We start from the raw sequence: 22,843 nt of genomic DNA, 5'->3' as shown, positions 1-22,843 counted from the left end.
TTATTTTTGCGAGAAGGGACAAGGAGGAAGGGTCACCAAGTAAATGAAGTTGTGGTGCCCTGCTGTGTGTGTGTGTACTGCGCCTTCCTGCATTGTTTTTGACCATGGCAGTGGGCGGGAGACAAGGATGATCTTTCATTCACGAGGAGCTAAGGTAAAAGGGATACAAATGGGTGACGGACAGGAGTGGGATAGGTTGGCCTTAGCTGGCTACCTCCCTTGTACAAGGGAAGAAGTCTTTGGTATATAGATGGATATTCTGAATGGCATGCTCGTATTAATAAGCGATCATAATCCGCTCACTTTTGTGAGAGCTATGAAAAACAAGAATACTATACTTGTCAGATGGGCATTGCGTATACAGGACCTTGAGGGGAGCATATTCTAGGTAAATTTAATAACGTCCACAGAGAAATATGACTGTTAATAAATGGGAATTAACATTTCGTAACATTGATACTATATTCTTCCTACATTAACCTGTCCTTGTATTAACCTTTAGCTATACTGGAAATCCAGTTGGCTGACAGTAAGGTAGGTGAATGTAATTTGGCTGTGTACTTCCTTTTATTAATCGATGAGAAAATTTATCGCCATCAAATGGTGGCAGTCATATCTGAAACTTTATTTTTTTCTTTTACTGTAGATCTGATTATATATTTGCTTTTATGTTCCAGGTGACTTGATGAAAGAAGAAGAAGTTCTTGCGTGGCTGGAACATCACGTGGAAAGTGAGGAAATTGCTGATATCACAGATGAAATGCTAGACAAGTTGATTGCCAATGAACCGTTTTTGGCTGTTCTGTTTTGTAAGTATCATGATAATGTGAAGAGCCCTACTTTAGTGTGATAGTCATCAGTTGCATTTCCCTGAGATATCTATTGGTTCAGTTTACATTTCTCCATATATATCCTGTAAATGATGAAAATGTTTCTGCCATATATTAGTGCATGCCAAATGTTTGATTTCAGACACTTAGGTTGCACTTATCTGTTTTGATGGTTCAAAGCCCCGTGGTTCAAACAAAGCAGGATAGTCTTTCTTTCTATTTGTTTGAAAATATCGCTAAAGCCAATTCAAAGAAGAACAAACTTGTATAAAAGTCCCAGAACAGGACACTGAGTCCTCATCTCATAAGAGATCATTCACAGCTTAAGTGAATGCACATGCAAACCATATTCCTCCATACACGATCTGATACACACCAAGTTGTTTCATTTGAGTTGGCTGGGAACGATAACATCTAGCCCGTTGACAAATGTCATCGCATTCTGGTTAACGGGGACAGAAATCGACCTCGATCCTCCTTTCCTAATATGTATAAATATTCTAATTCTAAGGTGAATACAGAGTGGCATTTGGCAAGGAAAAATGTTCTATGGGTTAGAACTGTGTCAGTAGCAGCCCAGAGAAAAGGCCATTGCTAACTGTGCACAATCTGTCACATCATCAATCTGTCACATCAATCAGTCACACCATCTGTACACACATGCGAACTGTACACAATCTGTCCATCAGCCTAGGGTGTCATATGTAATGAAGATTTCATAGATGTAGAAAATAAAACGTGACTATGAACACCCCATTCAATACTGCTAATACACGTTCACATATTTTGTTGTCTTGATCAATCAATCAATTGGTATTAGCACTGTGACAGTACATAGTCGCATTTACTGTGGATCGCCTTTGGAAAGTTTCTAGGGAGACTCCTAGTCCATTCTAGATACATACAATCTATCTGGCACAACTATGTTCCGCGTGGGCATTTCCTTAGCCCATTCCTCTTTTAATATAAGCAAGATCGTTGTGCAGGAAGTAAGCCACATGACTGTAATGAGTTTCTTGACAATATTCAATGATAAGACGTGTCACATATCGGCACCATCGAATACATTCTGATTTGACACCTCTTTCCTGTGGTGTCCCATGCTCTACACAGATTTTGTGCCGAAATATTCAGGCGTGACTTCAAAGGGTGAAGGTCCAACTCTCACATCTATAAAACATGATAGATATCACAAAGGCTTTGAAGACACAGACCTTAGTCCTTCTACACAAGTGCCTGGGAGGTTAGATGATTGTGAACATTCCTACATCTTTTGCTATTTCCAGTCCTCTAGCGACTTTAGAATCTTAATTCCTGTATTTCTTGAACGAAGAAGATTAACTCTCCACCCCCCCCAAAAAAAAAAATATTGTTAACACTTTCATGCCGGGTTATACTTTTGCCTTTATTCTGTTTCAGCACATTTCAACATGCTACTTTCGTGCTAGTTGACATTTTCTTATCTATTCTGACTTCAACAAAGCTATTTTGTTCATCCTTGAGATACTACCGCGGGGCATATTAGACCGACAACTTCGCAAAAAGAATGATATTCGTGAACTAATCACTAGCATGCCTAGAAGGGTCTTTGCATTGAAAAAGCAAAGGGGATGTCAACCAAATATTAGTTATTCACATTGTGACCATTTATAAGCACTGTAATTGTATCAATTGCTTGTTTAATAAATTAAACTATGTCTCTTGGTGTCTATTCAATTCTGATATGTCTGTATATATATATATATATATATATATATATATATATAAAATATATATATATATATATATATATATATATATATATATACACATACACATATACATATACATACGCATATACATACACATATACATATACATATACATATACATATACAGTATATTACAACTCCGGGTACCTATTGCCTTCTTTCAGAGAGGAATGACGATAAATATAACAATTTGGTAGAAGCAAGATATACACGAGTCGTTATGTAATCCTATATTTTCTTATTCCTCCAGATGACAAGGGTGATCAAGAAGACCATGAAATAATAGGTGAATTAGAAAACATAGACGACGACTGTGAACAAGCTGGAATTCCATTCGTAAAAATTGCAGACGAAACAGAGGCTCGGGAATACGGCATCGAAGTATTACCGACACTTGTCTATTTTGAAGATCGCATACCCAGCATATACGAAGGTAGGTTTAACCGCACTCCGCGTGCCTTGATGGTGATGGCACTTAAAGCAGTGATAAATACTGGAGATTGTACTTCGTGAGATCTGTTATTACTCGAGTTGTTTCATCTTGTTCAAATAAATATATATTTTCATTCTGATTAAAAAATTGAGAATCTAATTAATAGCAGAGTAAATGAGAGAAGAAAAAAGGGAAGAATTATGAATTTCATCTTCACTTTAGCCTCATGTATATGTGTGTATATGTATGTGTGAGTGTGCAAGCATATTTACTTAATTTCAATATACAGGAAATGAGCAACACTCGTAGGTACATGTCTCTTACACTTTAATCATTATACCTTTGACTGCCCTCTTATTCTCCAATTACCATGCCGAGAGTTGAATTCATATATGATTCCAGTTTGGCTTCCTAAGCCACCTCAAGTATTCATGTATCTGCATGGAGAACTTTATTTTCTCACTTCCTTTGGATATTTAGTCTTTCTCAATTTGTTCTCATTCCTAATCAATATGTTTTCTCTGTCGATGTAGTCCACCCCTTTTAGCGTCCCGAACACCTTAATCAAGTCACCTCTTTCTCTTCGATCCCTCAACGTTGGCAGACCAAATGCTTTTACTCTTTTCCTATATAACTTGTTTGCCGGGAACCAGTTTGATTGCTTCCCTTTGTGTCCTCTTGATCTTACTTATAGCTTTCACTTTGTGTGGAGACCATATCACTAATACATATTCAATTGTTGGACTGATCAGGGTTTTTAAGATTTTTTTTTATCTCTTCTCCCATATAGGGAAAAACCTCTTAAATGTTCCTCAGCAACTCATAAGTTTCTTCTACAGTCTTACTGATATGTCTGTCAGGTGTAAGGTTGTCTTTTAATAATACTCCCAGATTTTTCTCTTTTTACCTTTTTGCAGTGAGTCGTAATCCGTTTCGGTATTCACTTTAACAGTTTTGTGTCATCTGCAAAGAAGCTCATGTAACATTCCACACACCCCGGCCATGTCATTCACATAAATAGCAAACATCATTGGTGGCAATATTGATCCTTGTGGAACTCCACTAATCACCTCTTCCCAAGTAGAACTCTTATTTCTGAGTATTACCCTCATTTTTCTTCCATGCAAAAATCCCTCCATCCATTTCAGTAGTTTACCTTGTATCCCTCATATGGTTTCTAGTTTTCTATATTTTTTTTTGGGGGGGGACTTTATCAAAAGCTTTTTGTAAATCTAGGAAAGCACAATCAGCCCGTCCGTCTATTTCCTGTATTACATCTAGTAGTCTTGAGTAAAAACAGATAGAATTGGTGGTACATGATCATCTCTGTCTAAATCCAAATTGTTTGGGATTTAATATATTGTTCTTCTCCAGATGTTTTATCCATTTACTTTTTATAGCTTTTTCACAAATTTTGGCTACAGTCATTGTAAAGGAAACAGGTCTGTAATTTGTTGGGACTTCCTTATTTCCTCTTTTATAAATTGGAACGATATCAGCATTTTTCTAGTCTTTTGGTATTTTTCCTTCTTTGAGTGAGCAATTCATTATGTTATATATTTTGTCTATTAGGTCTTCTTTTCATTCTTTTAATATCCAGTTTGCCATTCCATCCGGGCCGTGCCATTTCCAGACATCAGGGTTTATTATTACAAAGGCGGAGCATGCCGACAGGAGACCTTTTGATCCATATCTAGGTCGGATGCGAAAAAAAAAATCATATTAATAATAAAACAATAAATAAAAACTATAATAATGTAAATAACAAATAAAATACATAAATAAATGCATAGGTATAGTTGAATAATAAACAAACAGGTAAATAGTAAATAATGATAAATTGACATATAACTAATAATAAATGAAAATCAGACAGACAAATGATAAAACAAAAACAAAATAAATGAAAATCAGACAGACAAATAATAACAAAACAAAAACAAATAATATAACATAAATTATAATCATTACAGCATCTTACTGATTCTTAAAGCTTCGAACTGAACTACATTGCACTACCTGTGCAGGAAGTTTATTCCATTCATTTACTACACGGTTGGCAAAGTTGTTTCTACCTACTTCCAAATTGAATCTATTTCCGGATAGTTTGAGACCATTGTTTCTTGTCTGATTCTCATTCAATGTGAAAATTTGGTCACTTTTGATGTTGTCAATTCCCTTTAAAATCTTAAAGACCTGTATCAAGTCACCTCTGAGTCTACGCTTTTTTAGTGAAAACAGATTCATGTGTTTTAGTCGATTTTCGTATGATTTATTTTTGATATTTGGAATCAGTTTTGTGGCTCGCCGTTGTACTTTTTCCAGTCTGTCAATGTCTTTAATGAGATTCGGTGACCATACGGAAACAGCATATTCCAAATGTGGACGAACTAACGATTTATATAGCTTGTTAATGAGTGATGGACTTTTGAAATCAAAAGATCGCGCAATCAGTCCCAGAATCTTATTTGCTTTCTCAGAGGCTGATATACACTGCTTGGATGATTTGAGGTCGTTACTGATAATTACGCCGAGATCTTTTTCACTATCCACTTTTGTTAACGAATTACCAAATAACTTGTAATCGTACTTACTGTTATTTTTACCTATGTGCATTACCTTGCATTTACTTGTGTTAAATTTCATTAGCCACTTTTCAGACCATTGCTGTAATTTATCTAAATCTACTTGAATATCTAATTGGTTTGAGTGATCATTTGCCACTCCGCACAGTTTTGTATCATCAGCAAATTTGGAAACAGTAGATTTTAGTCCATGGTCTATATCATTTATATATACTATGAATAGAAGTGGTCCATTATTTCTTTTCGTGTTACTATTATTTCCCTCGTAGAGGCGTGAGGGTTCACTTCTCTTCTTTCATCCCGACATTGTACATTTTCTCTAGTGAAAGCCGACTTGAAGTGTTTGCTCATGACTTCAACCATTTCTGTATCTTCTGTGTTTTCCGTATTCCCCTGGCGTAGTTTCACTATTTCCTGTTTGTTTTTTAGTATATCATTTACATATCTATAGAATAGTTTTGGCTGATCCTTACTTTTTTCTATTGTGTCTTTTTCATATTTTCTTTTTTCTTCCCAGCGTATTTTTACATATTCGTTCCTTTGATTAATATATGTTTGCCACTTTCTAGTTTTTTTGTCTTTTCTCCCTTTTTTCCAAGCTTTATCTCTTACCTTTCGCTTCTCTGCACCTTCTGTTAAACCGGCACTTAATATACACCTTTTCCTTTTTTTTTTTTTTTTTTTTTTTTTTTTTTTTTTTTTTTTTTTTTTTTTTTTTTTTTTTTTTTTTTTTTTTTTTTTTTTTTTTTTTTTTTTTTTTTTTTTTTTGCTTTGGGACATATTCATCCACTCCTTCTTTATAGATTTCTACCAGTATCATCCATTTTTCCTCCACTTGAGCTTCTTCATTGTAGAACTTTTTCCAATTTGCTTAAAGAAAAAGTTCCAAAGTTTCTCAAAGTCCGTTTTATTATACATAAGTCTTTCAGTCTTCCTTTCCTGTGTTTATCATTTCTCTCTATGTATATATTTCCTCTTTTAGTTTTAACTCAAGTAATATATTATTTCTAAATATGATGTTTTCTTTTACCCATTGTGTTATTGTATGTTCTATAGTCACGTCGAGGAATACATTTCCCCGTTGATCCTCTTCACCTTTCACTGTCATTTCTTCCCAACAGATTTCTTTCCAGGTAAAACAACCCATAAGTACTGGGTTACTTCCATCCTTCAGCATCTCGTTTAATGAAAGTCTCGTATCATCAAAAAAATTTGGAGTAATCTCTCTCTCTCCAAGACCCTGTTTTTGGGGGCACATAAATCACTGCAAACTTTCTGCTTTTCATGTCACCATCTTCGACTCGTGATCATTTCCACCCTGTTCTCTCTATATGTAACTTTCTTGACATTTAAGTTTTCTTAATCAGGAACATGATTCCTCCACCCTGTCTCTTCTCTCTACTTCTAAGCTAGTGATTACATATTCCATGTCCAACACTAGTAATAGCGGACCCCTTAATTCTGCCTCTACAATTCCCATTATGTCTGTTTTTTTTTTTTTTTCCTGACAGGTAATTATTTAGTTTGTTTAATCCTGAGACTAATCCGTCTATATTGGTATAAGCTAGTTTTAATTTTCTACTCCCTCCATCTCGTTCTCTGATGTTTTATATAATATATATATATATATAATCTTTATATATATATATATAATATATATATAATATATATATATATATAATTTTTTCAGTCTTATGTCTAACATTCTCCAATAGAAATGCGTTTTCTCTGGATCCTTTTTTTTTTTTTTTTTTTTTTTTTTTTTTTTTTTAGCTTCGCTTCTTAATTTCTTATCTTTTTCCCTCTCATCATCATTCATGTCTCTTTTTATCCATAAACTTTTGTACTGTAGTGGTCGCTTCTTGCTAATTTTCTTGTTTTGTTAAATGTTCTTCCGCTACCATTTGTGATCTTTATTTGATCTTAAGGGGTATTTTTTTTTTTTCTGCATATTCATATTTACCCATCTGTGCAATTCCTCTGTTTTCTTTTCTATTTATTGCTCTTCATCTTGTACTACTTTTAGAATTTTTCTTGCCAATTTTTTCTTCATAACTTAGGTTGTTTTTCCTTTAGACCATATACTACTACATACTTTTTTTTTCTATTGTATCTCTTACTAGATTTTCTTTATCTTTTATTACCTTGATAACTGCATATTCGGTATTCTCCTGCATTTATTGATGAACGATTTCTTTAAAAGTTACCTTGTCTTTTTCTTGGTCTTTCCTCCATTCATTACGGAGTTGTTGTAAATCATCCTCTCCTATGTTTTTTTTTTTTTTCTTTTTTTTTTACAGTCATTACCTTTGTCTCTTCATTTACCTCTTTCTTTATAGGCTCACTATTAATGTTATCATTATTTTCCAACCGCTCATTTTCACAGTATTTACTTTTATAAGTCACTCACTTCTTTGCTTATTTCTTGATTAGTCCTCCATAAATCGTTAGTCTCTTGCGTCCATGATTCGTTCAAAAGTCTCATCTCCCTCTCTATGTCTACAATCCTACTAAAAAGTATTTTTTCATACCCACTGAATCCAGAAAAATGTCTCTCATTGCCACTAAGATATTTTTTTTTCGTACCCAGAGACGACCTGAAGCTCACATTATGCTTCGGTCTTGCACCGACAGATGGCTCTTGGTACGTGTTTACGTTATGACTCTACGCACCGCCACCATTGGGCTTCTCTGGCCTGTCATCCTTTTCTTTCATTTTGTTTCAATACTCACCATTTACGTTGTAATTTAACTATCTCGGGTATCCACTAGCACTCCCCCTCCTAATTAACACAACCTAGGCATCCTGCTAATACGACACTGTTGTAGGTTCGCTTGTGTGTGTATTTACCTAGTTGTATTTACCTAGTTGTATTTTACGGGAAGGGGAGCTATGTATTGTTTTTGCACACACCACTTTCTCATCTAACTTGTTCCAACTGTCTATTACTCTGTGAGGAAAGCTGTTCTTTTTCAAGTCTCTTCTATAGCTGTCTTTTTTTATTTTCTTTCCGTGTCCTCTTGTATTTCTGTCATCCCATTTTATCAGATTCTCTCTATCAGTAATTTCTATGCCTTTCATGATTCTGTAAATAGCTATCAAATCTCCTCTCTCTCTTCTTTGCTCTAGTGTCTGTAGTTCAAGTTTTTCTAGTCTCTCTTCATATGATAGTTTTGAGAGTGTTGGTGCCAATTTTGTAATTGCTCTTTGTATTCTTTCAAGTTTTTTTTATACATTTTTTTGTACTTGGTGACCATATCGTTGCTGCATATTCCAATCTTGGTCTTATCAGGGTGATTAGGATTTTCTTCACCATTTCTTCATCCAGGTATGTAAATGCCACTTTGATTGTTCTTATCAAATTATAAGTTTCTCCAAAAATCTTATTTATATGTTTCTCAGGTGACATATTATTCATAACAATGACTCCCAGGTCCTTCTCATTCTCTACTTTTTTTATTCCTTCTTCTCCCAATTTATATGCTCCTGTTATTCTGTTTTTGCTTTTTCCAAATTCCATTATACTACACTTTTTTGTATTGAACTCCACCTCCCACTTCCTACTCCATTCCTGTACTTTATATAGATCTCTCTGTAGTGATTCACAATCTTCTTCTGTTTTCACTCTTTTTAGTAGTTTTGCATCATCTGCAAAGAAGCTCATATAGCTTTCAATTCCTTCATCCATATCATTAATATATATAGCAAACATTATTGGGGTCAGTACTGTTCCCTGCGGAACACCGCTTATTGCTTTATCTCATTTTGAGTGTTGGTCTCTTATCACTACTCTCATTATTCTTTCTTGCAAAAAGTCTTCCATCCAATTTAGCAGTTTGCCCTGTATTCCTCCTTCAGTTTCTAATTTCTTAAGCAACTTCTTATGTGGTACTTTGTCAAAAGCTTTCTTTAGGTCTAGAAATGCACAGTCCGCCCATCCATCTCTTTCTTGTATTATATCTATTAGCCTTCAATAGAAACATATTAAATTGGTGACGCATGATCGTCCTTGTCTGAATCCAAATTGCCTTGGATTTAACACTTTGTTTTTTTTTCTAAATATTTTACCCATCTACTTTTGATAATTCTTTCACAAATTTTTGCTATTGTACTTGTTAGAGAGACTGGTCTATAGTTTGTAGGTTCTTCTTTATTTCCTCCTTTATATATAGGTACTATATTTGCTTTTTTCCAATCTTCTGGAACTTTTCCTTCTTTCAAGGAACTGTTTAGTATGCTATGTGTTTTGTCTGCCAGTTCATTCCTGCATTCTTTCAGAATCCAGTTTGCTATTTCATCTGGTCCATGCGATTTTCTGACATCAAGATTACTCAAGTGTGTCAATATTTCATTCTTTGTTACTTCTATTTCTTCCATAGGGGGGACTTTCTCTTTCCATTCAATCTCTTCAGGTTGTATGTTCTCCCTTGTAAACACTTATTTAAAATGTTTGTTCATAATTTCCGCCATTTCCATTTCTTCAGTGTATTCAACTCCCTCTTGTCTTAATTTCTCCAAGTCTTGTTTGTTTTTCAGTTTATTGTTTACAAATCTGTAGAATAGTTTTGGTTGATCTTTACACTTTTCTATGACATCTTTTTCATATTTTCTCTTTTCCTCTCTGCATGCTTGTACATATTCATTTCTATAACCGGTATATATTTTCCATTTTTCAGGTCTGTTTTTTTTTTTATCTGGTCCAGGCTTTGTCTCTTTTGTCTTTTAACTCCCTACAACTTTTGTTGTACCAGCATTTTACATATTCTTTTTCTTGTTTTTGTCTTGGGACATACTTTTCCACTCCTTTTTTGTAAATTTTTGTCAAAATATTCCATTTCTCTTCCACTGTTGTTTCTTCTTTGTATATTTCTTCCCAGTTTTCTTGTTGAAAGAATTCTCTTGTTTTATCAAAGTTTGTTTTTTCATACATCATTCTTCCTTTTCTATATTGTTCATTTCTTTTCATATATTTTTCTTCATTAAGTTCCAGTTCAATCAATATGTGGTCACTTTTACTTATTGGTGTTTTATATTCAATCTTGTCCACTATTCTAGGTTCAGATGTAATTATTAAGTCTAGTCTCGATGGTTCTTCTTCATTTCTATACCTAGTGTTCTCCTGTATCCATTGTGTCATTGTATGGTCAGTAATCATCTCAAGTAGAGCGTTTCCCCATGAGCCGTCTCCACCCTTTACTGTCATTTCTTCCCAGCAGATTTCTTTGCAATTAAAGTCGCCCATCATAACTATTCTTCCTCCATCTTCCATTATTTTATTTAGTGTTATCTTTGTGTCCTCTAACATACTTTTATGTTCACTCTCCTCCCATGAGGCTGTTTTCGGAGGCACATAATTTATCACAAATTTTCTGCTCTTCTTATCTCTGTCTTCCACTTCTATCATAATCATCTCTACTGTATTCTTTCCATATATGACACCCCTCACGTTTATATCCTTCTTAGTCAGGAACATAACTCCACCCCCTTGCTTTTTCTCTCTGTTTCTAATCCAATAATTATATGCATCATGTCCTACACTGTTGGGTGGTAGTGGGCCTTTTAATTTTGTTTCTACAATTCCCATTATGTCCGGTTCTTTTTCTTTCAAATAATCATTCAGCTCATTCAATCCTGTTATTAATCCATCTATATTTGTGTAAGACACTCTTAGTTTTCTGTCACTTCCATTGTGTTCTCTGTTTCCCTTTTGTTTTTCTCTTGTATGTCGAACCGCCTTAGTTTCATATTCACTACTCTCCAATAGAATCTCTCTTTTTCTGACTCCGTTCTGCTCTCGTTTTTTTCTTAGCTTCAAGTCTTTTCTGCTTTTCTTTCTCTCTTTCCTCTTTATTCATTTCCCTTTTTATCCATACCTTTTTATATTGTTCACTTGTTGCTAGTTTCCCTGTTTTGGATAAGATATTCTCTGCCGTCGTTTGTGACCTGAATTTAATGTTAATTGGTCTGGTCTTATCTGTACTGTACTTTCCGAGCCTGAATTTTTCCTCAATTTCCTTCATAATTTCTGGTTCATCTTCCTGAACTAATTTTAGTAAACTGCTTACTTTTTCATTTTCCTCATTGGTTCTCGAGGTTCTATCTGGGTTATGTTTCTCTTCCATTCCTAATATAATTATACATTTCTTTTTATCAGCTAAGTCTCTTACTATATTCTCCTTCTGTCTCATCACTTTAATAACTGAGTCTTCAGTTTGTTCTCTCATTTGCTGTTTAATTATGTCAGTAAATGCAACTTTACTGTTTTCTTGAATTGTCTTCCATCCCTCTCTGTTTTCTTTATTATTCATCTTTAACTCTTCATTCTCCTTTTTTACTTCTTTTAACTGTCTTTTTAGGTCTTCTATTTCTTTAGTTAAGTTTTTGTTCGTCTTCTCTAGTTCTTCCAATTTTTCAACCCTCTGTACAATGTTGTTAACATGACCGAACCTACGCTCCCAGTCCTCGATCATCTTATCGAACTTCTCTTCTAGTCTTGTCAGTCGGGGGTGGGGTGGGGTGGGGGGGGGGTGTTTGTGTCCCCCCCACCCTCTTTAAATCCCTGGAAAATATTCTCATCACTTTCTACTGTATTGCTCTTATCTATACTTCTAATCTTTACATTTTTATTAGACATTTCGTCGTCGCTCAGCTGGTCGGGGGGCCGTTTTTTGGTGTTTACATTTCGTTTGTCTGCCTGGGCCAAGTCTTCTCCTTCCTCATTTCCTTCCATTTCCCTCAGCAATCCCTCCCCTTCTCTTCTTTCCCTACTTTCCCACTACCCCACGAGCAATTTCCCCCCCACCCTGTAAATACAATAGGCACTTCCTTTGCTTTGGGATCCACGAAACTTCACTTTTCTTCAGAACGTTCTCTAAGCCGTCCGTTCGTTGAAGTGTGTGTGTGTGTGTGTGTGTGTGTGTGTGTGTGTGTGTGTGTGTGTGTGTGTGTGTGTGTGTGTGTGTGTGTGTGTGTGTGTGTGTGTGTGTGAGTGTGCACGCACTAGGGAAATATTTGCACAGAAGAGTATTATGACGATAATATGAAGTGTCAAGAGAGTCGGCATGGAATACAGAACACGATTATCTAGTTTCACAGGACATTGATTATGAATGACGTTTGTGACAGGAGAAAAATAAGAACAGTTGGAATACAAGGACTCTTTTATAAAATAGAGAGGTTGGCACTACTCGATTTAGTGAAAGTGCAAGAATGAAACAACCACATACATGTGATTCCTACTTCATACTATAGGTTGAAAATCCTGTATAGGAATAGTAGCTGCGTGCAATAAGAAAGTTTTGAAGGCAAACCAAGACACCTTGGTTATAAGAAAATAGTTTGGGGGACCTCATTTCTGATTGCGAAGGGATTAATCTAATTAAAATATGGTTATTTAAGGCGATGTATGAGAAATAACAGTTGTTTATAGGACCAACTCCAGTATAGTAGATGATGTAATACGAGCAGTAGTTTGTCAATCTGTATTCATATTAGTCGCTATGTTACACAACACAATGTTATATGATTATACTGAAGCAGTTTTATGCATAAGCAAAGCCAGCAGGGACTCTATATCTTTAAGTATGTACTGTAATATAGAACTGTACAAAGTTAATATTTTGTTGATCATCATTACTCACTGGTAAGTTTACTTCTAATGAGATTAGGATCTATATGATATATTCCATGGAAATGCCTAATCGCTTTAATGAATGCAGGTGACTTATCAAATGAACAAGCTGTGCTCAAGTGGCTTCTGGAACAAAAGACGAGCGACACCATCGAGGAAGTCACTGATGAGATTTTGGACGATCTGGTGGCCAACTTTGAATACGTTGTTGTCTACTTCAGTAAGTACGCCCTGTCCTGCAGGACCCAAACACGAAAAATCTACCCTCTCTGATTTGAATGGAGGATACCGTATATGTTGTATACTATCATCTATAACAGTGGGATTGCAAATGGGAAATGTGTAAATAGTTCTTAGGTTTGTGAGGAAAATAATGTACATCATGTGTAATTATTGGACAAGTCAAACCCAATAAACATCCTTTTACAAGTGTGAACAGTTTTGTTATAGTGATGAAACACAGTAAGTCATGATAAAAAAAATTCCCACTCACTTATCATTTGCCCATTTCTTAACTTTGTAGGTGGGGCATGTGATGAAGGTGAGAAATGCGACAAAATCTTGGATGAACTGGAAAATATTGATGATGACACAGACGACCATGGTATGCATTTTGTGACAACTGAAGATTTGAATGTGGCAAGACAACATGGAATCAAAGAATTCCCTGCAATTGTGCTCTTCAGGAATGGAGAGCCTCTCGTATACAAAGGTAGTTATATGGTCCCTTAACACCTTCTTTGTTATATTTCTATACACATACAAACACACACACACACACACACACACACACACGTCTCGATGGTACAGTAGTACCGTTCTCGACCGCTGATGCAGTGATCCTAGTTCGAGTCTCACCCAGGGCTGAAAAGGTTTCAGCATCGCTTCACTGCGAGCCGATAGTAAGGAGGATAGCTCTTTGTACCATGTGGAGCATGAAAATAGTTACAAGGAAGGGAAATTAAAAACAAAACAGATAGTTGGTATCAGGGGTGCTGTTACATCATGTCACCGGCCGAGAAACGACCGATGCGGTGGTAGCAACCTACTCTAGGCAATAGTTATAATAGTTATTATATTTCTGAATGTTGTTACTTCTTTTCTGTATGTACAGTATATGTCTTGTCATAGTCTCCCTTCTAATTCACCAAGGAAATGTTGGTTATTCTACAGGTGATCTTGAAAATGAATACGAAGTACTGGAATGGCTCACCAGTGAAGACACACTTGAAATTCCCAACCAAATTGAAGAGGTTAACGGACGCATGTTGGAGAAGATGCTCAATACTACCGATAATGTAGCAGTGTTTTTCTGTAAGTTGTTATTCTTTATATATATGTATATATATATATATATATATATATATATTATATCTATGTATATATATATATATATATATATATATATATATATATATATATATATATATATATAAATATACACACACACAATAAAATTAAGTGCTGATCAACGCCGTAGGAATAATTGATCAGCATTATCTCAAGCAAAACAAATATAAGTCACAAGAAGTAAAAGGAGCATTTAGTAGACAGTTTTTAAGTGCATTTATAAGTGTTTGGATTAGTCTATATTGGGGACATAGACGTCTGTTGTCCACTACCAATGTCAACTGGTTACCTTTCTTTTTGCTTACATTACTTCGAAGCATATGGAAAATGAAGAGTCGATGGCAGCTAACGCACCGACCCATTTTCATCCGTGTGTGTAAAAAATAATAATAATGAATAAATAAATAAATAAATAAATAAATAAATAAATAAAATGGACTGTGGGTATATAAAGCAGACTACGGTATGCACTACAGTATCATACTTTTGGACTGCAACAGTCTGGGGGAGAGGGTAGCGCAACTTTCGTGGTGCTCCCTTTTGCTAATTTTTACCAGCTCATTCTTTAACTGCAAAAAGGAAGATCTTTCCAGGTTAATGATGGTTATTAAGTTAGCATTCTTCCATTCTGGTCTTTGTTGCTTCGGTTGAGAACAGTACTGGGTAAAAATGGGGAAGAAATGCCGGGTTCTGTAGCTAGTAATTGCATGCTCTGTCTACGATTTCCCAATACTTTTTGCTACTTGGTTTCTGGAGGGGTATAAGGTGCCTTAACAGGTGGTCAAGACTGGAAAAAGAGAGAAACAATATTTAATGGACACTTCCTGGACTATAACCATTTACAAGATGGCTTTCAGGATTTAGCAGACAATGATTAGGCACTATAAGAAAAAATATTATTGGGGACGTTTGTGTCATGAAAACGCAAATAATGGCATGCTGAATAATATCTAGTACGTCTTTATTCATTAGTATATTTTTCTGTTGCAGATGTTGAAGGTGATAAGAAGAGTAAATCTATACTTGTGGAACTCGAGAACATTGATGACGAATGCGATGACATTGGTATAAACTTTGTCAAAATATCAGACACCGGGATTGCACAAACCTACGACATTTCCCATCTTCCGGCTCTTGTCTATTTTCGCAACAGGTTTCCACAGATATATGAAGGTAATGATTAGATTAACAGAATTTTTCTATACAAATTTTAGCGTTGTATTAAGTGATATATATTTAAGTCATTCCTTACCACTAGATTGTCCAACTGTTTAGAGAAAATGAGAGGGAGTGAAGAATAGAGTAGAACTTGAAGTGGAGGAGGAATGGGGATGGTTCAAGGAGGAAGTCACAAGGTGTGCAGAGATGGTGTGTGGAACAAGGAGAAAGGGAGGAAATAGAAGGAAGGGTAGTGAGTGGCGGGATGACGAAGCAAATAAGGTAGTAGAAGAGAAGAAGCAAGCATTCACACATTAGTTACAACATAGGACGAAAGAATCATATGAGAGGTACAAAGAAAAGAGAAGAGAAATAAAGCATAAGATAAAGGAGGCAAAGAGTAGAGCAGATGTGAAATGGGGTAGGAGTATGGCAGAATTTTTTTAAAGTAATAAAAAGATGTTTTGGAAGGAAATTAAGAGAGGAAGAGGAGGCGAACCAAGTAAAGAAGAAAAGGTAAAAAGTGCAGATGGAGAGGTGATAATGGAAGAGACGGCAGTGAGAGGAAGATGAGCAGAGTATTTTAGGGAGTTGCTAAAATGAAGGAAGATAGGGAGGAAAAGGTAGTTGCAATTGGAAGCGCTAAGAAAATGACAGTAATGAGTGAGGAATATGGAGGAGATATAAGGAAAGATGAAGTGAAGGCAGTTGTTAAGATGATGAGAGCAGATAAGGCACGTGGGTTGGATGGGTGTCATGCAGAATGTCTAATAAAAGGGAGGTACAGTGATAGTGGACTGGCTGGTGTGGTTATTTAGTGTTTATTTAAGAGAGAGTAGAGTGCTGGAGGACTGGAGAAGTGCCCGTATAGTTCCATTTTACAAGAGAAAAGGGGACAAGTGTGAGTGTAGTAGTTTCAGAGGGATCAGTTTGGTAAGTGTAGTTGGGAAGGCTTATGGGAAGGTTTTAATTGAGAAGATTAGGAGGGGAACAGAGTGAGTAATTGGTGAGGAGCAGTGTGGGTTTAGAAAAGGTAGGGGTTACGTGGGTCAGAATTTTGTGGTAAGACAGAAATGTGAGAAAGCTTTAGGAAAAGGTAAGGATTTTTTTTCTTTCTTTCTTTATGGATTTGGAAAAGGCTTATGACAGCGTAGATAGGAAGGTACTGTGGGAGGTATTGCAGACATATGGGATAATAGGAAAGCTGTTAAGAGCAGTCAAGAGTTTTAACGAGAGTAGTAGAGCTTGTGTTAGAATAAGAAATGGAAAGAGTGGTTTTAGGTAAAGGTGGGACCTCGCTAGGGATGTGTTATGTCGCCTTGGCTGTTCAATTTATACATGTATATATTGTGTTTGTCCTGTGTTGGGGTACTATCTGATATGGGTTTATGTGTGCATATACCAAAAAAATCCAGTTTGCAGTGCATTGTGCCCATGAGTAGCAATTGTTGTACATATTGCTGTGCGTGCACATGTGGTTGGTCTGGTGCATTTGTAATAAATGTAGTGACCTCATGTTTTCTACACCATTGTTTTCACTGGTAATGCAACCAAAAATAAATTTCTGCTTTGCAGGTGACTTGAAAGATGAGGATGCTCTGCTGGAATGGCTGATTGATAACAAAGACAAAGGTCCAGCATCCATTATAGAAGAAGTTGATGGCAGCATGTTGCCGTCCCTTGTTGAGTCCTTCGACTACTTGGTTGTATATTTTTGTAAGTATTACTACTAGTCACTCCACGCATGTAAACGCACAACTGTCCACGTAGCTAAAAGCGCCAACATCCTCTCTTTTTCTCTGGTTGTAGTGATGCAAACCCACCTGCTCAGATTTTAAGCAAGATAACCAGTAGACTGAGTATATGCTCCATACCAACTTTCTAGTGTGTACCAAACTAGTTGACCAGTCATTGGAAGGGTGGTCTGCACCCCTATTATCTATAAATTTGAAAATAAACATATGTTTAACTATGAACCAAGGAGAAAATATGGGATGATAAGAGTTCAACTTATTCCTACGAAACTAATCTTGTAATGATATATTGATTTTCACTTTGATTTTCACTTATAGGAAAATCACAGCCCTACGATTGATGACAGTGGTCCTTAGGCTCTCCAAAAATATCTTTGGGAAAACATGTTGGACTTTTTTGGGTGTTTGGGTGGGAGGGGTTGCGAGTTTAGTACCCAATCGGACCTCAACTTTGCAAGTAGTCCAGAATAGTTCAAATACACGGGTTGTTGTCCACGCAATGCCACTGTCATTAGCGGGACACCCTGATCTCAGGGAAGGGGGGGGGGGATTCCCCTCAACCGCAGGCGGTGCCAGGGGTACGGTGTACCCCCAAGAAACTAAAGGTTAACTCGGAAGGAGAGACAGTGAGGTGCCGCGCCACTCCTGCCGCGGTGAGTGGTGGGCTGAGTCATAGGCGAAGGATGGCCACGATCTCGTACACTCTAGCACAGGGGTTCTCATTAGGGGTGAAATTCACCCCCAGGGGGGAATTTTGGGTTTTCTGGGGGTGATTTGTGACCACAGTCAGTTTACGCGGTGAGGAAAGCAATTATAGGTTTTGGCCTATCTGGCCTGTCACCTGGGCTGGAATTATACTAATATGGGAAAAATATATACTAATTTGGAAAAAATAAAAGGGTTTTTAGTAATATTTGCATATTTATTTAGAATGCACTTTTTGAAACAGGCAATCTTGGAAAGGAGGGGGGAATGACATTCAGACAAATGGTGAAAGGGGTGAATGGGCCAAGTAAGGCTGAGAACCCTTGCTCTAGCAGGTTGTGGTGGAAGGGATATTGCACCTCGGCCCCACAGAGTTTGCAGCGTTCGTCAGTGTCTCTTCCCGTATGTAGCACTTGCCACCCACAACAATATCCTAGTTGGATCTTGTGGACAATAAATTCTGCCCTTCTAGCCCGGAGACAGGTGGACTGCCACGTACGTAGTGACGAGGTAGTATCACAGCGCTTATTCTTAAGTGTGAAATTGGGTGCTGTGGTTGGCCCTGGTCATTAATCAGGCCGTCTTGATGGTTATGCCTTTGTTCTGTGAGATCGTGCTGCCAGGGGCAGTGCAATTTTGCTTAACTTTGTCGTTGCCTTGATAGCATCATCCTCAATAGTGTTCCCTGGAATTCCGATGTGACTGGGGAGCCAGTGAAATGTTGCAGACCTTTCATGCTGGTCCAAAAGGTGCAGCGAGTGCTGGATTGATGTCGCTAAGTAGACGTCATCCGTTTTCTTCGTGGACCGAATGACGTCAATAGCACCCCTTGAGTCTGAGTGGATCACGATTGACCCATGCCCAGCAGAGAGAGCATGGTCCATGGCCTTGGAGATGGCGGTTTTCTCCGTCTGAAGAGTAGAGCTTCCGTCATTCACTCTCCATAGCGCGGTCACCCCATCAGCGGTTGTAAGAGCCGCGCCACACTTTCCCGTGATGGGGTCCACAGAGCCGTCCGTGTAGTACGACAAGCTCGCTTGAGATGTGTGTGTGTGTGGGGGGGGGTGTTGATGGATCTTATGGCCTCAAGGACCATGAGTTGCAGCCGTGGCGGGTAGTAGTCAGCCTTCCTTCCGTTGAGGTGGAAAAGTTGAAATCTAGCGCAGAGAGGGAAGGGGGGCATAATCTAGATGAGGGCCGTCTAGAGCACGTCGCCAAACCAATTCTCGGAGTTCAAAGGTGCGAATTGCATTCACCGCATGGGACCTCCAGGAGTGACCGGTGGCATCTCTGTAGCCTTCTAGGGCACTCAGGAGGAAGGGCTTCACTTCACTTTCCCTTGGGCCGATCAAAAGTCAGACGAGGGGACATGCAGAAATCCTCTTCGCCTGTAGGCGAAGGGAAGTAACTCCCACCTGAGCTTCACCACACTGGCCCATGGAGGGGCCGCAGTGACAGTGCGGAGAGCCTGGTTTTGAAGGGTTTCGAGCTTGTCATTAAATTGCTGCGCCAACAGTTCTACCTATTGTTTGGGCTGCGGGTGAACGGGGTTGCGAGAAACTACATCTTTTGCCAGCCGCATCTTCCTCCAGAGGACGCTAGCAAAAGTTTGGGCAGAGATGGTGTCACACCATTCCAGCCACTTTTCTTCCCGGACCCTGTGGGTGACCACCCGCTCATGCCTGATGGCGGAGCGCTGCAGGACCCGTGCCTCGAGGGATGAGTGGCGCCGCAGAAATCTACGGAGTACATTTACTCGTGATTTTGCTCCTCTACGATGTTGCTGTAATACCACAGATCAGCATGCCGATTGAAGCCTGGCTTCGTTGTAGGTACAGCTCGTTCCGCAGCGGCCTGGAAGGCGGCGACAAGGTCTCGATGTAGATCGTCTATTTCCTGTGTGGGGACGTAGGACTTACCAGCGGTCTAGTTCCTCCTGGAAAAGGATCCAATTGGCCTTCCCTGTATTCCAGCGTCGAGGTGGGGGAGGTAGAGGGGGAGGGGAAGGAGGTCCGCGGTTAAAGTCGTGACTAGAACAAAATGGCCCCTAGCGAGGTGGTCCTCCATCCAGTGAGCATGATAAGCCATGTACGTGGAGAGCATAGTGAGGTTTTGGCGCCCTCCCAGGATGTGAGTACCCTCCCTTGAGTTCAGTGGGGGTGATTTCAGGTATCTCTCCCAGAAATGTTGTTAGGGTGTGCCCGGTAGGATTGGGTCGTCGGAGGGAGTGAAAGATGGGGTGGTGTGCATTTAAGTTCCCGTCAATGAATGTGGGTTCATGGTCGACTGGGGAGAGCATTTCCCAAAGTGCTAGCTCACCGTCTTGAGGACGATGTATGTTGTACAAGAGAAGGATGCAACCAGCAAAGATTATTCTGGCAGTCAAGGCCTCTACTCGTTCGCCTGAACCAATATAGCGAATCCAAGTAACCCCCCGCTCTGACTTGTATAATATACCTGGTATCCACTGATCCGGAGCGAACGGTTAACCGGCCAATCGGTCTCCTGCAAGAGGTCTACATCTAGGTCCCTTGTGGCCAAGGGGTGGTGGTAGTAGAGTGGGTGGTGCCGCCTTCCATTGCCGTGACCTTGAACTTTGAGCTTGCGGTTTCCCCCACCGTAGACAGTGATGGGGTGAGGGTTGGAGTGGGGTGGGTAACTCGGATCAACTGATCGCATAAGTCTTGTACAGCCTTCAATATGAACGGCATCGGGATCGCCCAGGAGCTCCCGTTGCTTCTCTCGGTATTTCACATGGTTGCTTGCTGTGTGTGCTGTACACTGGCTACAATCACTGGGCAGGCCCATGGGCCACTCAAGAAATATTATGTATTTACATCATGATATCCAAAATCTAAGGTGAAGAAAGACCTACAAAAACACAAAATAAAGCACCAAGAATAATAACTAGATCCACTAAAACAGCCCCAATAGAACACCTACATTCAGAAACAATAATCTTTCCCCATAGAACAGGACAAGAGAATCACGGACACACAATTATTCTCCAATGCTTTCAAACTGCCCCACTCCACGAAACGAAATAAGAAAACAGCAGCCTATTACTCATACATCTTATGCTCCACCAGACTACCACAGACGTCAGTCTAAGAAATCACTCCTAAGACAAGAAAAAACCTAGCTGGCACGACTGTGTTCAGGTCACCACCCAGAAATAAAAGAGTACCAACACAAAGTTGGTCTGACTACAGACTCCAACTGCCCTAGATGCAGTTCCCACAAAGATGACACTGAACAGACCACATACTGCCCCCACTCATCACCTAGCTAGACAACGATTTTTTTATTATTATCATTATCGTTATTATTTTTTTTAGTAACTTGTGGGACAAACCGGTGGCCGTTTCCGGTTACCTGAGAGCCGCGGGTCTCTTGCAAGAGAACCGAGGCAACGGATTGATTAATCACAATTAAGTAAATACAGTATATTAGGCCCAACCGAGTGAATAAAGTGTCAGTATGGAACACCATAAAATAGTTAAACAAGCTTGGAACGTATTGGTGACTACATTCAACTAGATCTCATATTATGGAACAAATCATTAGTTCCAATGATAGTTTCAAATAATCAGATCCAGCAGTTCCTGGATTCGAGGTTCCGCGACTGCTGGATTTGCTATTTTAGATCTCATGTATTCTGGTCTACTGAATTTACTGTTTTCTAATAAGATGGAAACCAGCATGCTTGGGTATGCATTGGTGATCAGCTTCGATTAGTGATGTAATTTGATAACCTAATCGAGAATATGAAAAATTATATCATTTCATCGACAAAATTGAATAAGAGGATGTTTTTTTGTTATAGTGACTTAATGGAGCTTTAACACACACATTAAGCTATAACACAGACAGACATACACATTTATATTATGTATGTATGTATATATATTTATATATATATATATATATATACACATATACACGTATACATACATATATATATACATATATATATATATATATATAAATATATAGGTGTGTGTGTGTGTGTGTGTGTGTGTGTGTGTGTGTGTGTGTGTGTGTGTGTGTGTGTGTGTGTGTGTGTGTGTATAATATGCATGCTAATAAGAACACGGGTACGTGTGTTCACTTATGCAAAGTAGACCACTTGGAAAAAGAAACTAACAAAGCAGAGCACTTTCGTATATCACATCTTCAGTGCAAAAAGTGCACTTTTTGCACTGAATATGTAATATACGAAAGCACTGCTTCGTTAGTTTCTTTTTCCAAGTGGTCTACTTTGCATATATATATATATATATATATATATATATATATATATATATATATATGTATATATATATATATGTATATATATGTATGTATGTATATATACAGTCGAACCTCGAAAGCCCGGACTAATCGGAGGGAAGGGCGGTCCGGTCATGCTAAAAGTCCGGTAATCGAAAATGTCTCCCTAACACCCGTAGAGTTTCGTAGCGGTATACGTATAGGTAATGTATATGGCATAGAAACACATAAGAATAATACTCTAACACTGTAATAATAACAATACTGTAATAATAATACTATGATACTAATAATTCTGTAATAATAACTGTAATACAGGCATGTAAATGTACTGTACATACAGTGTACTGTACTGTATTTTCTATTACGTACAC

General features: G+C 38.0%; 1 protein-coding gene across 7 annotated transcripts in view; it reads left to right on the top strand.

Moving 5' to 3' along the window:
- Positions 1-22,843, top strand: part of hlk (hulk) — a 267,521-nt gene that overhangs the window by 64,824 nt on the left and 179,854 nt on the right. For all 7 annotated transcript variants that reach the window (XM_076192757.1, XM_076192762.1, XM_076192761.1 and 4 more), the window contains 7 exons: positions 678-809; positions 2,832-3,014; positions 13,319-13,450; positions 13,754-13,942; positions 14,404-14,544; positions 15,571-15,753; positions 17,314-17,454. In XM_076192757.1, coding sequence (XP_076048872.1) covers positions 678-809; positions 2,832-3,014; positions 13,319-13,450; positions 13,754-13,942; positions 14,404-14,544; positions 15,571-15,753; positions 17,314-17,454 — 1,101 coding nt within the window. The remainder of the gene's footprint in view (positions 1-677; positions 810-2,831; positions 3,015-13,318; positions 13,451-13,753; positions 13,943-14,403; positions 14,545-15,570; positions 15,754-17,313; positions 17,455-22,843) is intronic.

The sequence above is a fragment of the Oratosquilla oratoria genome, chromosome 11, assembly GCF_046742065.1.
Source record: "Oratosquilla oratoria isolate Oo_2021 chromosome 11, ASM4674206v1, whole genome shotgun sequence".
Taxonomy (NCBI): Eukaryota; Metazoa; Arthropoda; class Malacostraca; order Stomatopoda; family Squillidae; genus Oratosquilla; species Oratosquilla oratoria.
The sequence above is the reverse complement of the archived record's forward strand: the minus strand, read 5'-3'. Positions and strand labels throughout refer to the sequence as shown.